Source organism: Siphateles boraxobius, unplaced genomic scaffold (assembly GCF_051911475.1).
Source record: "Siphateles boraxobius isolate OS27281-9 unplaced genomic scaffold, OSU_SipBor_1 9, whole genome shotgun sequence".
Classification (NCBI taxonomy): Eukaryota; Metazoa; Chordata; class Actinopteri; order Cypriniformes; family Leuciscidae; genus Siphateles; species Siphateles boraxobius.
In genome coordinates, this window is record NW_027509219.1 from 33,389,577 (window position 1) to 33,404,171 (window position 14,595).

The 14,595-nt window shown below is 40.2% G+C and overlaps 1 protein-coding gene across 2 annotated transcripts in view; it reads left to right on the forward strand.

The window, feature by feature from the left end:
• The window catches only part of igsf9b (immunoglobulin superfamily, member 9b), a 54,484-nt gene that overhangs the window by 14,848 nt on the left and 25,041 nt on the right, over positions 1 to 14,595 (forward strand). For both annotated transcript variants that reach the window (XM_077222624.1, XM_077222625.1), the window contains exons 2-3: positions 6,716 to 6,810; positions 11,036 to 11,236. In XM_077222624.1, the coding sequence (XP_077078739.1) occupies positions 6,750 to 6,810; positions 11,036 to 11,236 (262 nt within the window). In that variant the 5' untranslated portion in view covers positions 6,716 to 6,749. The remainder of the gene's footprint in view (positions 1 to 6,715; positions 6,811 to 11,035; positions 11,237 to 14,595) is intronic.

The following is a 14,595-nucleotide window of genomic DNA, read 5'->3' on the forward strand; positions in this document are numbered from 1 at the left end:
GTCAAGCTTTGATGCCTTTAACAACAGAATAATCACAGTCTCTTCCCCACAGTGAGGCATACAAATACAGTTTATTAGGTAATGTGGCACTTTTTAATTACTATTTTAGTATTGGATCGGATCGGTATCGGCCAATACTGAGTCCCAGGTATCGGAGGCAAAAAAGGCGGATCGTGCAACCCCTAAATAGAATGGTTAACATTGAAATTTGGACAAATGCTGCTGTCCCAAGAATTTGTCCAAATTTCAATCTTAAACGTTTTATTTCATCAGAAACGATCTTAAAACAGGGCTTTAAGTGTAAAATACCGAACTTGTCCTTTAACCTTAGACCTATTGCTTATTTCACATATTCTCGAACAAGCATAGGTAACACAAAAGGCATTCTGGGGTGAGCGAGCGGCCCTGAGCGGACTGAGAGGAATCTTCAGAAATGCGCTTTCCGTTTTGGAGGAAATATTACTGCTCTGCTTACATGGTGGTATCAAGTTGGTTTATCATTTGCATTTTTGTGATTCCTTCCAAAAATGCACTAAATAATAAGCAACATTGATAAGAAGAAGAAATGTTTCTTGAGCATCAAATCATCAAATTAGAATGATTTCTGAAGGTTTCATCCTAACCACAGAGCACAAGTTCTTGACTTTTGTTGCAAAGTTTCAACCTTTTGGCCGCAGTAAGACACCTGGAGTCTTGTGGTGCAGAAAGTCTCTTTACTCTCTGCCTATCTTTCACTGCTTGCAGTCCTCTCTCTGAAAGACACTTTCACAAGGAGGCCTTGTTCAACAGCTTGACGGTGAGAGACTCCATGCGGAGGGACACAATGCCCTGCCCTCATCTGGCACCTCTTAAGGCCGGTTTCAAGATCAGTTCATGTGGCCTGAACCCTGTTTGAGCCTTTTATACAGGCAAGTGAACCACTGACTCCAGAACTGAGGATCATAGCCTTGGGATTGTGACTTTTGGATCTCTGTACATGTATTCACATGACTTCAACAAAGCTGTAACATGCATAAATGAAACTTTTTCTCTTGGTTAGTCACCTTCAAACTGTTTATTTAAAATATGACTTTACTTGTACAATATTTTCCTACACCAAATTTGTTGATTAGTGCTGTTTGCCAAGTAAAGCATCACATTTGCTGTCGCTCATACTTATGGTTAATTATTTGAACACAGGGCTGTAACTCATCCTGCACCATTTGTGTTACTTGTTAACATGGGATAGGAGAGAATATTTTAAAAGTAACAAAATATACACTTCCCCTTATAAAAAGCATATTTTTCTAGACCCCAAAAGCATTTTCACAGTCTAAGATTTCCAAACAGAGGATATATTGATGTGGAAACGGCATAAATGTGGGGTTTATTTCATACCTGCGGTTGTTCTGAGACTGTTCAGCCAATAACTTTCCAATGCGTTGTGGAAATCTTGTGATTTGGGATGGAAAAAATGGAGATGAGAGATTTGAGTTCCCCTCATGAAATATGATGAGCTTGACATGTTCGCTTGAACCAGACAGAATGTAGCCGACAAACCTGTTACCTTTATGAAAGAGATCCTTATGTGTTCCTCCTATCTTTTTGTTGCATTCTCTTAGATAAATGTGTGCAGCAACACAAAACCAACCAAAACACGTTTGCATGCTTTTTGCCATTGCGCATGCCTTCTTAAAATAGCCTCCCCCTCCATCTTTAGCTTTAATTAACTTAAAGTAATAAGCTGGTATTAGTGGCTTTGAATGGTCGACGTGGGAGACGGGCTGGGGAGATTTAGCTGCTCTCAGGTGCTCAATCATATGAGTGGATGTTTGCCAGCGCTGTATTAAACCAACCTCTGCTTTCATTTCCAGGCACTTTGCAAGGAAACTCCTCCACAATACTGAAGAGAAATATTGAATGGAGTGGAGAGTTGATTATTGTAAGCCATGGGGTGTGTTTGCTTTCTGGGTCACTGGCGGGTGATGTTCGAGACAACTTGGAGATTTCATGATGTTTGTCTGTACTTTCAGACGAAACGTTTTGAATCTCTGCAATTAAAAGGGTTTTTACTAAAAATTGAAAACAGACATTAGTATTGCTCATGCAGCTCTTAGTATTGCATTATGCCATGGAAGTCTTCATGCACTCACATATACATAAAAAAACCTAAATAGGAAATCCAAGCTCTAAAATGACAAAAAGCACCATAATTATAGTCCACAACTCTTATTTTGTGAGGAATACACCCAAATTTATGACACAGGAAATGCATATACAATGTTCAGGATAATGCAGAAAGAGCCATTCTGTACTGTCATGTTAATGTGTCAGGCAAAGAATCACATAGCCAGGCAGATATATATATATAAATATATATATATATATATATATATATATATATATATATATATATATATATATATATATATATATATATTCTTAAATATATAAATTGACTTTATAATCAAATTAGCATAAAAGTGTATTTTAATGACCTCATCTCTTGTCATGATGCCGGTGAATTGCAGAGCTTGTGCAAACATCCTCATCGCTATGATTTGCTTTCTTTGCTGCCGATTTCTCAACGCTGACATTTTTGTTGTGTTATAGTTATTGAGAGGAAAGCGTGCAGCACATATTTACATAGTCATCTACACGTCGCTCTCAGCTAGAGCTGCACGATTATGACAAAAATCATAATTGCCGATTATTCCCTTGAAATTGTAATTGCGATTATTAATTACGATTATCACAATTTAAATTGAATATATATAGGCATATTATAATACATGTTTACACAAAAATTGTTAACACACACACAAGTACTGTGCCCCTTTACTTAACATACACATAAATTGTAAGAATGACTCATAGTAAAGAAAAACATTAGGACTATGCTAAAGCAATTAAATAGCAGTCCCAAACTAGTTTATGTTAATACAATGTTGATATAAGCCACCGCAGTCATTTAAGAATATAAAAAATAACACAAAATGAAAATAAAGGGGCATTTTTGGGTTATGGAAATGACACTTACAATGGTGAATACACAATACTAACAAGAACTGTTAATGAAACAGCTCCTGGTGAATAGAATGAAAATCATACCTGCATACAAATCCTTCTCAGCTAACACGTGATTTATTGGTATTTTACTTTTATTCCACGACATACTAATTTACATTGCAACGATGTTGCATGCTCGTAGTTTCTTTTGCACTTTATACAGTGAAGTGATACACAGCGCGCGCCGCCGCATTTGCGCGTGCAATTGAAGAGTGCGCGCTACGAGCACAGTATAATGGCTGACAGGACAGTAAAGTCCGTTTTTCTGAGGTGAAAGACTTTTTATTTCAGCGTACACTTATGTCACTGCCTGGTATGTCATATTGGCGACCACTCAGTACTCAATGAAGCTTGCCCTCAGGGTTATGTCTATATGGAAAAATCACGCAGCTCTGGACGTGGGGGTGGTTTGGCCGTAATCTATCGGGACGAACTGAAACTCTCTCCCTTGCCACTGCCTGATCTTACCTCAATGGAATGTTTAGCCTTCAAATGTAAACCTCCATACTCCATGACAGTGCTTCTCATATACCGTCCCCCCAAACCACACTCCTCATTTCTCCCTGAAATACATGATCTACTTACATCACTTTGTTCTATGTCAACCAGGATTGTTATTCTTGGTGATTTTAATATCCATATTGACAAACCCTCCTGTCATCTTGCAACAGATTTCCTGAGTCTGATCGATTGTCTTGGTCTCCACCAACATGTGAACCTCCTACGCACACCAAGGGTCACACCTTAGATCTTGTCATTACTGACGCGGCCCCCATAAACAACCTGGAGGTGAAAGATTTGGGCGTGTCTGATCACAAGTTGGTCTCTATGGCCCTTACATTCTCACTGCCCATCATTAGACCAAAACGCCAAATATCTTTCAGGAACTGGAAGCAAATAAACCCAAATTCTTTCACCGCAGACCTTCAGTCCAATATAAACTGCCCAGTCTCTACAACAGTGGACGGACTAGTGGATCACTACAATACATCATTGAGCAGTGTTTTTGACCGCCATGCCCCTGTCAGGACACGGGAAGTCAACTTCGAACGCTCTGCACCCTGGTTCACGCAGGAACTGCGGCAAATGAAAACTGATGGCCGTATCCTGGAACGACGCTGTAAACAGACTGGTCTAACTGTTCACAATCTTGCTTTCCGTGACCATCGAAAGGCTTATCTTAAGTCCTTGAAGGGTGCACGCGCAAAATTTTATTCCAACCTCATCAATAAGAACACTGGAAATTCTAAACAGCTTTTTTCTACAGTAAACAATCTCCTGAAGCCGAAATCATCTATATCCACTGAAGCCACAGTGGAGCGATGCAACAGCTTCATGGACTTTTTTAGATCTAAAGTCAATAACATCCGCACTTCTAAATCTATATCTGGCTCTCCATCACTGTCTCCATCGTCCTCCAACCCCCTGTCCGGTGGATTGACGATCCTTCCGTACTTTGCCGAGGTTCAGCAGAGCCATGTTGAGGAAATCATCAATAAAATGAAGCCGTCCGCCTGCATCCTGGATCCCATCCCGACTGTTTTGCTCAAGTCGCTCATTTCCAGTGTCAGCCCAATCATCACTGAGTTTATTAATCTCTCACTAAAAAACAGCCGTTGTCCCTCCTGCCCTTAAAGCTGCTGTCATTTGTCCGAAACTTAAGAAACCAACTCTAGACCCAGAGGTCCTGGGAAACTACAGACCAATCTCCAACCTCACCTTTCTATCAAAGGTTCTAGAGAAGGAAGTCGCCATTCAGCTTCACAACCATCTAGAACACAATAACTTATATGAGGTTTTTCAATCAGGCTTTCGTTCGGCCCACAGCACCGAAACAGCTCTGCTAAGGGTGACAAATGACCTTCTCATGGCAGCTGATTCAGGATCACCATCATTGCTCATTCTACTCGACCTAACAGCGGCATTCGACACGGTCGACCATACCATCCTTCGGGACCGCCTTCACAATATAGTTGGACTATCGGGAACAGCACTGCAGTGGTTTCAATCCTACCTCTCTGGCAGGTCTGAACGAGTCATTTTAGGAGAATATGAGTCCAGGCTGCTCCCTGTTACGTGTGGTGTTCCGCAGGGGTCGGTTCTCGGCCCTATTCTATTTATTCTATACCTGCTTCCCCTCGGTTCTGTCATCAGCAGACATGGACTATCTTTTCCACTGTTATGCGGATGATTTGCAACTTTTTATTAAAACTGGTCCAAGCTCCTCCGCAATCTTGTAGCGACTCAACACATGTCTACTGGAGATAAAGGAATGGTTGGTTAGCAACTTCCTCCAGCTAAATTCCAGTAAAACTGAGGCACTACTTGTTGGAACCCCACAACAGATCCACTCCTCTCCCGTATCTCAATTCATCCTGGACGACCCAGTCATCACTTTCTCTTCCTCAGTTACAAACCTAGGGGTTAGGTTTGACCCGCAGCTGACCTTCAATGAACACATTAAATATATCTGCAAAACCTCCTTCAACCATCTTCGAAATATCTCCAAACTACGTCCTCTTTTAACCCTTTCGGATTCAGAGAAACTTGTTCATGCTTTTATTTCCACCAGGTTGGATTATTGTAACGGACTCTTCATTGGGATTTCTGCCAGAAACATGCAGAAGCTACAATACATCCAAAATAGCGCTGCCAGAGTCCTCATGAGAGTCCGAAAATATGATCACATAACTCCCATCCTACATTCACTCCACTGGCTCCCTGTTTCATCACGGATTGAATTCAAAATTCTGCTATTCACACACAAATGTATCACTGGTCATGCACCACCTTATCTACAAGAACTCATCACCTTGAAATCCTCCTCCCGCACTCTCAGATCATCAGGTCACCTACTTCTTCGGGTCCCGACCACAAGACTTCGCACTATGGGGGACCGAGCTTTCTGCTCAGCTGCACCTCGGCTTTGGAACCACCTTCCGAGTGATCTGAGAGAAGTACAGAGCATGGACACCTTCAAGGCAGAACTGAAGACTTTTTTATTTAGAAAGGCTTTTATGTGCTGATTTTATTGTTCTTAATATTCTGTAGCTATTGTATTGTTGCTCTTTTGTAGCACTTTGAGATTCTTTGGAATGAAAAGTGCGTTATAAATAAAATCTATTATTATTATTATTATTATTATTATTGTGCTGGGTTTTCTGAAGTAGCCGGGATTCGCCTCTCATAACACAATTATGCTCTAAACACACACACGCAGAGTGCATTTTCTTTTGTAATCGCGGCTTTGAACGATTACGTAATCGAGGCATTCGTAATCGTAATCGCAATTAGAAATTCAATTAATTGTGCAGCCCTAGTGGACAGCGTCTGGATGTTCATTAAAAGTATATGAATGAATGTAAAAAATTTTGCCATGAATATATCGGGGCCTTTAATCACATTCAGTTTCTTGTTCGAGTGTGAGCGCAAGCAGTAAGTTGTTGACTGCAGTTCAATTAACGGCCAACGGTGTCGCTAATAACAAGGATTCTGAATTCTACATATAGTCCCTTTTAAATGATAACGTGAGATGAGTTGTAATGAATTAACTGTCTAAAGAACAAAACATGCTTAACCGGAAAATATTCCTCATGTTGTCTTATCACAATGGAGAGCTGACAGAGTTTTCTCAGGACTGACTTCTGTGTGTGTCTTTGTGTTTCAGGTGGGGAATGTGTGATGGTATGTGAGAGTTTACCATGGTACAGAAGAAACTCTGGCTTCTTAATGCCACCGTCGCGGCCGCCTTCTTTTTACTGTGTAAGTACATCTGCCGCCTCCAGTCCTGCTACACTCAGTCCAAAATCACAGTATTTGGACACTTTATTCACTTAAATGTCATTGCATCAGAATAAGCGTCTGTTTGTGCATGTCTCAAATGCTGCATCTCTTCACTAACTTCACATTCTTGGCTTAATTTTTTTAATCAACATGTTTTGACATTTGAAGAGTTAAAGAATGTCTTTATAATAAATTACACTTGCTTTAATATTTTATGGAATCCAATAACATTCCGAATATATATCACAACTGTTCAAATACTTTTTAGGTCCTAAAAATTTACTTTGTATTTATTCATTGCTCCACTGTAAATGAATGCTGTTCTTTTGCCTCTTTCATCATTGATTTTTTTTTTCAAGCTTTCTCCATCCTCACTCTATCATTCACACCGTCTGTTATCCGTCCATTTGTGTCTGTTTTCTCTCTCTTCATGATTCTTCTGCTGGTGTAGACATGACCAGAATATCACAGCACACCAGGTTTAGTTCAGCCTGTTTACTCTCAGAACACGTTTGGTGGAGGGGTTAATTCCCGTTCGTTAATGAACAGGCGACCCTCTATGTTCCTTATGGCACAAAACCTGTCCCGTGGCCAGCTAGAGCGCTTGTGATGTTTGAGCTGGTATTTAGGAGCAAACACCCCAAACATTTGGGGGGGAAGAGGGATCAAATCCTCTCTGTAAAAAAATGAAATCTGCAAATCCGGATTTAGATCAATCTGGGATTTAGATTTCCCTTCTCTCAAGGCACGGGGTGTGTGAGTCTCAGGGCTGGCTGGCCATGTGTGCACCCCAGGGGCTCTCGGGACAGAGGCAGGGTTGGGGAGGTTGTGGTTCTTTCAGAGAGCGTCATCTTTGAGATTACTGCTAATCGCAGGCGAGACGAGATGCATGGACCAGCTCTGGGACATGGGAGGGTGACCAGGGTGCAAAACTGCCCAAATGCATTTGCATCGTGTGAATTTGAGGGTCTACATACTGACACTTCTCACAGTCTAGCTTGTAAATGGGGGAATCTCACAAAAAATGTCCAGGCCACATTTCACCCCTAAGAAAGTGAAATGTTTTCTTTGGACTTTTTTTTTTTGCATTGAGACAGTTTCCCCTCCAAATTATCATTACCATAATGCAAACCGAAAATGCAATGCAATGCAAAAAATAAATAAATAAATAAAAGCTAAACTATTTATATACTATGCATTGTATTGGTAAAGTACAGTCGTAATAATACATTATGGTAGCATTTGTTGTACTTAAGTTTAATGTACAATTGTTTTCAGTATTTTAAGGTAATGAGAATGCGATTTTGGCAGTACATGTTCTTATCAAGAAAACATTTTAAAATTATTATTTATTAATATAAATCATATATTGTATTATTATTATCATAGATTTTATTTTGATGTTTTATCTACATTATATTTATAATTATTACTTAAAAAAATTATGTAATCAACCTGTATTTATTTATTTATTCTCCTGTGAGTTTCACCCTAATGAGACTGTCTTTGTCTGTCCCATTGGGAGAAAGTGTCACAGACGTTCTTCATATTAACATGCTGTATGTTCATTTACATGCATGTCATCTCCCCTGCACCCACCCCCCTTAATCTGGATTTGCATTCGCCCCGCTTTAATGTGTTTTTTTGTAACATCACCCTCCTGCTTCTCTTTTGTGTCTTGTTTTTCTCAGTCACGCTCTCATTTTTCATCTCACATTCTCCTGTTGGCTCTTGTTCCTGTCTGTGTCCTGTCTATTGCTTTCTCCAGGACATCAGAACTGCTGGTTTTATCATTGAGTACATAATGTAAATGCAGTACTTGCCTCCAATGACAAATATTGAAGTTTTCCACCATTTGGGATTGATCTATGTGCTTTGAGCACAAACAGAAAGTGCATGGCAGGCAGCAATTGCAATGTGTTTGTTGTGTTTGTTCCTTGCTGTGTGTTGTTTCTACTGACTATCTTAAGAAGAACTAAATTAATTTATCCTAAAAAAGCATCGGAAGGGTCACATGTTTAATTGTGTTTCTGAATTGCATTACTCTTCAAAATAAGTTCCTTGTTTGAGCTGTATCCACTTCTCTCCCTGCTGAAAAGACCGACATAATGGTCAACACAACCAGCTAAGCTTTGCTGACTAACAATCTCAGCACACCTATGCTCTTCACCATCTTGGCCAGCCCAAAACCACTGCTGACCAGCAGAAATCCATCTGGACAAGGTCTAAAAAAGTGTAAACCAGTTTGGACCTGCTCAAATCACTGCTAACCAGCATAAGGATTCTACAGCAGTATTAACCAGTGGAAATCCATCTGGACCAACTCTCAACCGGAATAAATCCATGTGGACTAGCTCAAGCCCATTGTTTACCAGCATAAATCATTCTAGACCAGCACTAGCCAGCTAAAATCTATCTGGACCAGCTCTAAACCACAGCTAACCAGCATAACTCAGTCTAGACCAGTGCTAAGCAGCAGAAATCTATCTGGACCAGCTCCTAACCAGTATAAATCAGTCTGGACCAGCTCAACACCAATGCTAACCAGCATAAATCAGTCTAGACCAGCAAAAATCCATCTGGACCAGCTCTAAACCACAGCTAACCACCACAACTCAGTCTAGACCACTGCTAAGCAGCAGAAATCCACCTGGACCAGTTCCTAACCAGTATAAATCAGTCTGGACCAGCTCAAAACCAGTATAAATCAGTCTGGACCAGCTCAAAACCAATGCTAACATGCATAAATCAGTCTAGACCAGCGCTAAGCAGCAGAAATCCATCTGGGCCAGCACTAGCCAGCTAAAATCTATCTGGACCAGCTCTAAACCACAGCTAACCCGCATAACTCAGTCTAGACCAGTGCTAAGCAGCAGAAATCCATCTGGACCAGCTCCTAACCAGTATAAATCAGTCTGGACCAGCTCCACACCAATGCTAACCAACATAAATCAGTCTAGACCAGCAAAAATACATCTGGACCAGCTCTAAACCACAGCTAACCAGCACAACTCAGTCTAGACCACTGCTAAGCAGCAGAAATCCACCTGGACCAGTTCCTAACCAGTATAAATCAGTCTGAACCAGCTCAAAACCAATGCTAACATGCATAAATCAGTCTAGACCAGTGCTAAGCAGCAGAAATCCATCTGGGCCAGCACTAGCCAGCTAAAATCTATCTGGACCAGCTCTAAACCACAGCTAACCAGCATAACTCAGTCTAGACCAGTGCTAAGCAGCAGAAATCTATCTGGACCAGCTCCTAACCAGTATAAATCAATCTGGACCAGCTCAACACCAATGCTAACCAGCATAAATCAGTCTAGACCAGCAAAAATCCATCTGGACCAGCTCTAAACCACAGCTAACCAGCACAACTCAGTCTAGACCACTGCTAAGCAGCAGAAATCCATCTGGACCAGTTCCTAACCAGTTTAAATCAGTCTGGACCAGCTCAAAACCAGTATAAATCAGTCTGGACCAGCTCAAAACCAATGCTAACATGCATAAATCAGTCTAGACCAGCGCTAAGCAACAGAAATCCATCTGGACCAGCTCCTAACCAGTATAAATCAGTCTGGACCAGCTCAAAACCAGTATAAATCAGTCTGGACCAGCTCAAAACCAATGCTAACATGCATAAATCAGTCTAGACCAGTGCTAAGCAGCAGAAATCCATCTGGACCAGCACTAGCCAGCTAAAATCTATCTGGACCAGCTCTAAACCACAGCTAACCAGCATAACTCAGTCTAGACCAGTGCTAAGCAGCAGAAATCCATCTGGACCAGCTCCTAACCTGTATAAATCAGTCTGGACCAGCTCAAAACCAATGCCAACCAGCATAAATCAGTCTAGACCAGCAAAAATCCATCTGGACCAGCTCTAAACCACAGCTAACCAGCACAACTCAGTTTAGGCCAGGTTCTAAATAAAATAAATATGCCTGGACCATCTCAAAACCACTGCAAGCCAGCATAAATCAGTCTAGACCAGTGCTAACCTGCATACATCCATCTTGAGCAGCTCTAAACCAACATCAGTCTGGAGCAGCACAAAATCCCAATTAACCAGCATAAATTAATCTAGACCTGCCCTAACCAGCCTAAATGGTTTGAAATGGCACTTAACCAGTACTATCCTGCATAAATCAGTTGGACTATCAGGGAATATTTGAGTTGACGTGTGTATGGTTGTGTTACACAGGTCTAAGCGCTGAATCGGTGGTCCGGGGACGAGTCGGGGGTTTTGCTGAGCTGGACTGCAGTCTGACTCCTCCATCAGAAGGGGCCACCACTCCAAATCTCTTTCCCTTACATGTGGTGGAGTGGGTCCGGCTGGGATACAACGTCCCCATCCTCATCAAATTCGGCGGATACACCCCACGAGTGCATCCGAACTACAAAGGTGAGTGTCACCTTAAACATTAATCAGTTTTCCATTAATATCCTGCAGGACAGAGACTGGAAGTGATGCTGCCGCTAGACTTTTATGAGTTTGGATTTTATGTGCTTCGTCTCTGAAGCTCACTGTGATGTGTTTATGATTTCATTACATTAATGTCAAATAGGGCTGCACGATTTGGAGGTAAAAAATCCAATTGCGATTTTTCTAATAGAAAAATAAATTTAAAGCTAATAAAAAAGCTTCAGGTTTGTTGGGCTGCACAACACAAAGATGTTTTTTTTCTTCAAAAATGTTATAATAACTATTATTATTATGATTATTAATATTATTAATTATAATATTGGCCAAAAATATATATCAATGTTATAATACTTAATAATAATAATAATTATTATTATTATTGCTAATAACAATATTGTAATTAACAATTTTAGTGTTGGTATTAGTAGTATTTTATTTTTGTATTATTATTAATAAGAACAAATTTGTTGATTATAGATCATTGACTATATACTAATAATAATAATAGTAGTAATAATAATACTGATTATTATTAATGGTTATAGTGTTAGTATTATGATTGTTATTTTTGTATGATTATTATTACTAAATAAAAGTATTAAACAAAATAAGAAATAGCAATATTTCTTTTAGAATAAAAAAAAATCAATCATGTAAGGAAATTACAAAAAGAAACATGATCTGGTTTGGAATGACATGAGGCTGAAAAATTGATCACAGAATTTTTATATTTGGGTGAATTTTATACGTTTAGGCACCTACTCAAAAAGCCAATTTTTTCTGGAAACTTCTCAGATGCCAGCTAGGTTTTAGAGGCTTGTCACTGGGTTACTGAAAGCTGTTATTGCTATTGTTAAGAGAAACTATTGGGTTCTTTAGACGTAGTTCTCTGTTTTACAAGCTCTTGTTTAGACTCTGGGGGCCACATCCACAGGCTTTATCCACTCAATAGCCCACCATAGTTCCTGTTGTTGTTTCTCCAAAAGGTTCTGACACAAGGCCTGCAAAAGGCTGATTTCCTGGGCAATTCACCAAGTGCTCCCTTGAAACAACTTTCAAGGCTGTTTGGGTGCTTTACTCGTTCCCGGAGAGGTGCTTGGCGGTGTAAACGCAGCCGTTTGCCCCACCGCACGTGAAGGAGGGGTCGTGCTCTGGAATTTATTGAAGGGGGAGGGGCATTGTGTTGTTAAACGAATATCCACATATAAATGACCCACCCAAACAAGTGCCCTGTAATTATGTAGAGTGTGTGTCTGTGTTTGGTGCAGATGCTGGAGGGAGAAAAGGGAAGGAGGGGGTGCTCAGACGTTACGGCCCGTGGGGGTTGTGGGTATTGAGCGGGATCCGGGATTAAGGACATTGGGGTTAAACTGCAGCGGGCTTGTCAGGGGCCACGTGTTTCCTCTCGGATCTGATGGGTTTGACCCAGTAAGAGAGAAATTTGTTTTTCAGCAGGACTGATTTAAGAAGAGATAGGTTTGGGAATATTGGATTTATACAGGCATGACCCTGATAGTTCCACCATAGTGCTTTTTCCAAGAACATTGACATCAGTTCTGGTTTTCACTTGAATTGGTTTTCGATAGAAGATTAAATGTAAATTTCCATGTTTTCCCTGTGGGATCTTCTGTGATTGTCAGGAGGAGCATGTGGTTCTCAGATGAGCCCCTCTGTGTCTCGAGCTGATGCACTCGTGTCTGTCGGCACACTAGAGGAAACGAATGCAAAATCAATTCAGATTTGTTCAGTGGTGTTTAGATAGTGAGTCATGGGTTAAAGAGAGAATGGGGAAAAAGTGGTTTTCCTCTTGATAAAACAAATATTGACAAAACATAGTAAATAATGAGTAAGGACCGTCAAAGAAAGGAAGAAATCACCTCTTCTTTCCCCTTTCTCTAAGCTGCATCTGTTTAATTTCACCCCTATGTCAGAGTACGCTGGCAACAGATGAAGCATATCACGGCTTTCAATCTGATGCATTTCCACTCTCAAATTAAAAGGATGCAAGTTTCCCAAACCGCGTCTCACCACGGATGACAAGTTGAAACCTGATCTCCTCACATCTTTAAATATAATTCTGCTACAAACTGGTCGAAAAGTGTCATGGTTTTATCAGATTTATTAGAACCTGTTTAGGTGTGCACACATTAAATTAAAGTGTAGCTTTGCTCCCAAGTTTCTTTCTGACTCCAAAATTTAATTGTTTGAGCCATGCACATCAGTTGAATTTAGTGTCAACTTACCATCTTGATCAACTTATATCACGTATGCCATGTCACATCTTTCCTTAAGTGCATAAATCACTAATGCACAGTCTTGCACTTTTTGGCTTGAACCTTTTAGTGCATGAGTCTGGTACATCTTAGATGTTAATTATCTGTTAATTTAGACCACTTTTTAACTTTTTGTTTGTACTTTAGTCATTGTTTAGGTTTTAGTCATTGTTTATGTTCATTGCATCTCTTGTGCACTTCATCCAAATCCAAGCGTTTTGAGTTCATCATGCATCAGAGAAAGGGCCACATTGAAGTGTCCAATCAGTGGATAAGATATTTGCTGAATTTCAAATTAGTATGAGAGCTAATTGCATTTTTGGGCGGTTCGACCGCTTTGATGAGGTCTCTGATTGGGTCAGAGAGGCTGGGACGGCAGCAGGCTGACAGCTGTGGCACATTGCCCACGAAACCCTCATGAAGGAAGGAGAACCATGTTTTATTTTAGGTCTTTCCACATCTCCGTTCACTTTAGTCAAGGCTCATGAGTAGCATCTGTCAATGTTTCCATGACAAGTTGTGTAACAAACTTGCTCGTAAAAATACCAGAATAACTCATGCAGATCAGGTTAATGGGTGTTTAAGTAGAATGGTTTTCCCATCTATAATTATTACACAAACATGAATGGTGTTCTGTATAGTTTTTAGGTACACTGCTACAGTATGTGGTTGCAAGGTTGGTTTCTGAGGAAGTCAAAACCACCATCAAATTTTCAGCTTGGGTCAATAAATGTAATACTGTGTCCTTACCAGATGCGTTATGTTGCAACGACATGCAATAAACAGTAACTTTTCCATGTTAAACAGAGTTTTTGTCCTAACCAGCCGCTACAACGATACTTGAAGATTCTATTTTAGAAACAGGTTTTAAATAAAACTGAAAAAACAACATACAAAGTATGACAATGATAATCTCAGGCACCGATTATGTGCTTTATTTAATGTTAATAATTAGTTTGAATATCATTTTGTGTGACCTTTATAGCCATAGGCCTACTGAAAGCAACAATGGATAATTCACCTCGGATCTTGAAAATAAATTGGAAAAAGGATATTCAAACTGTG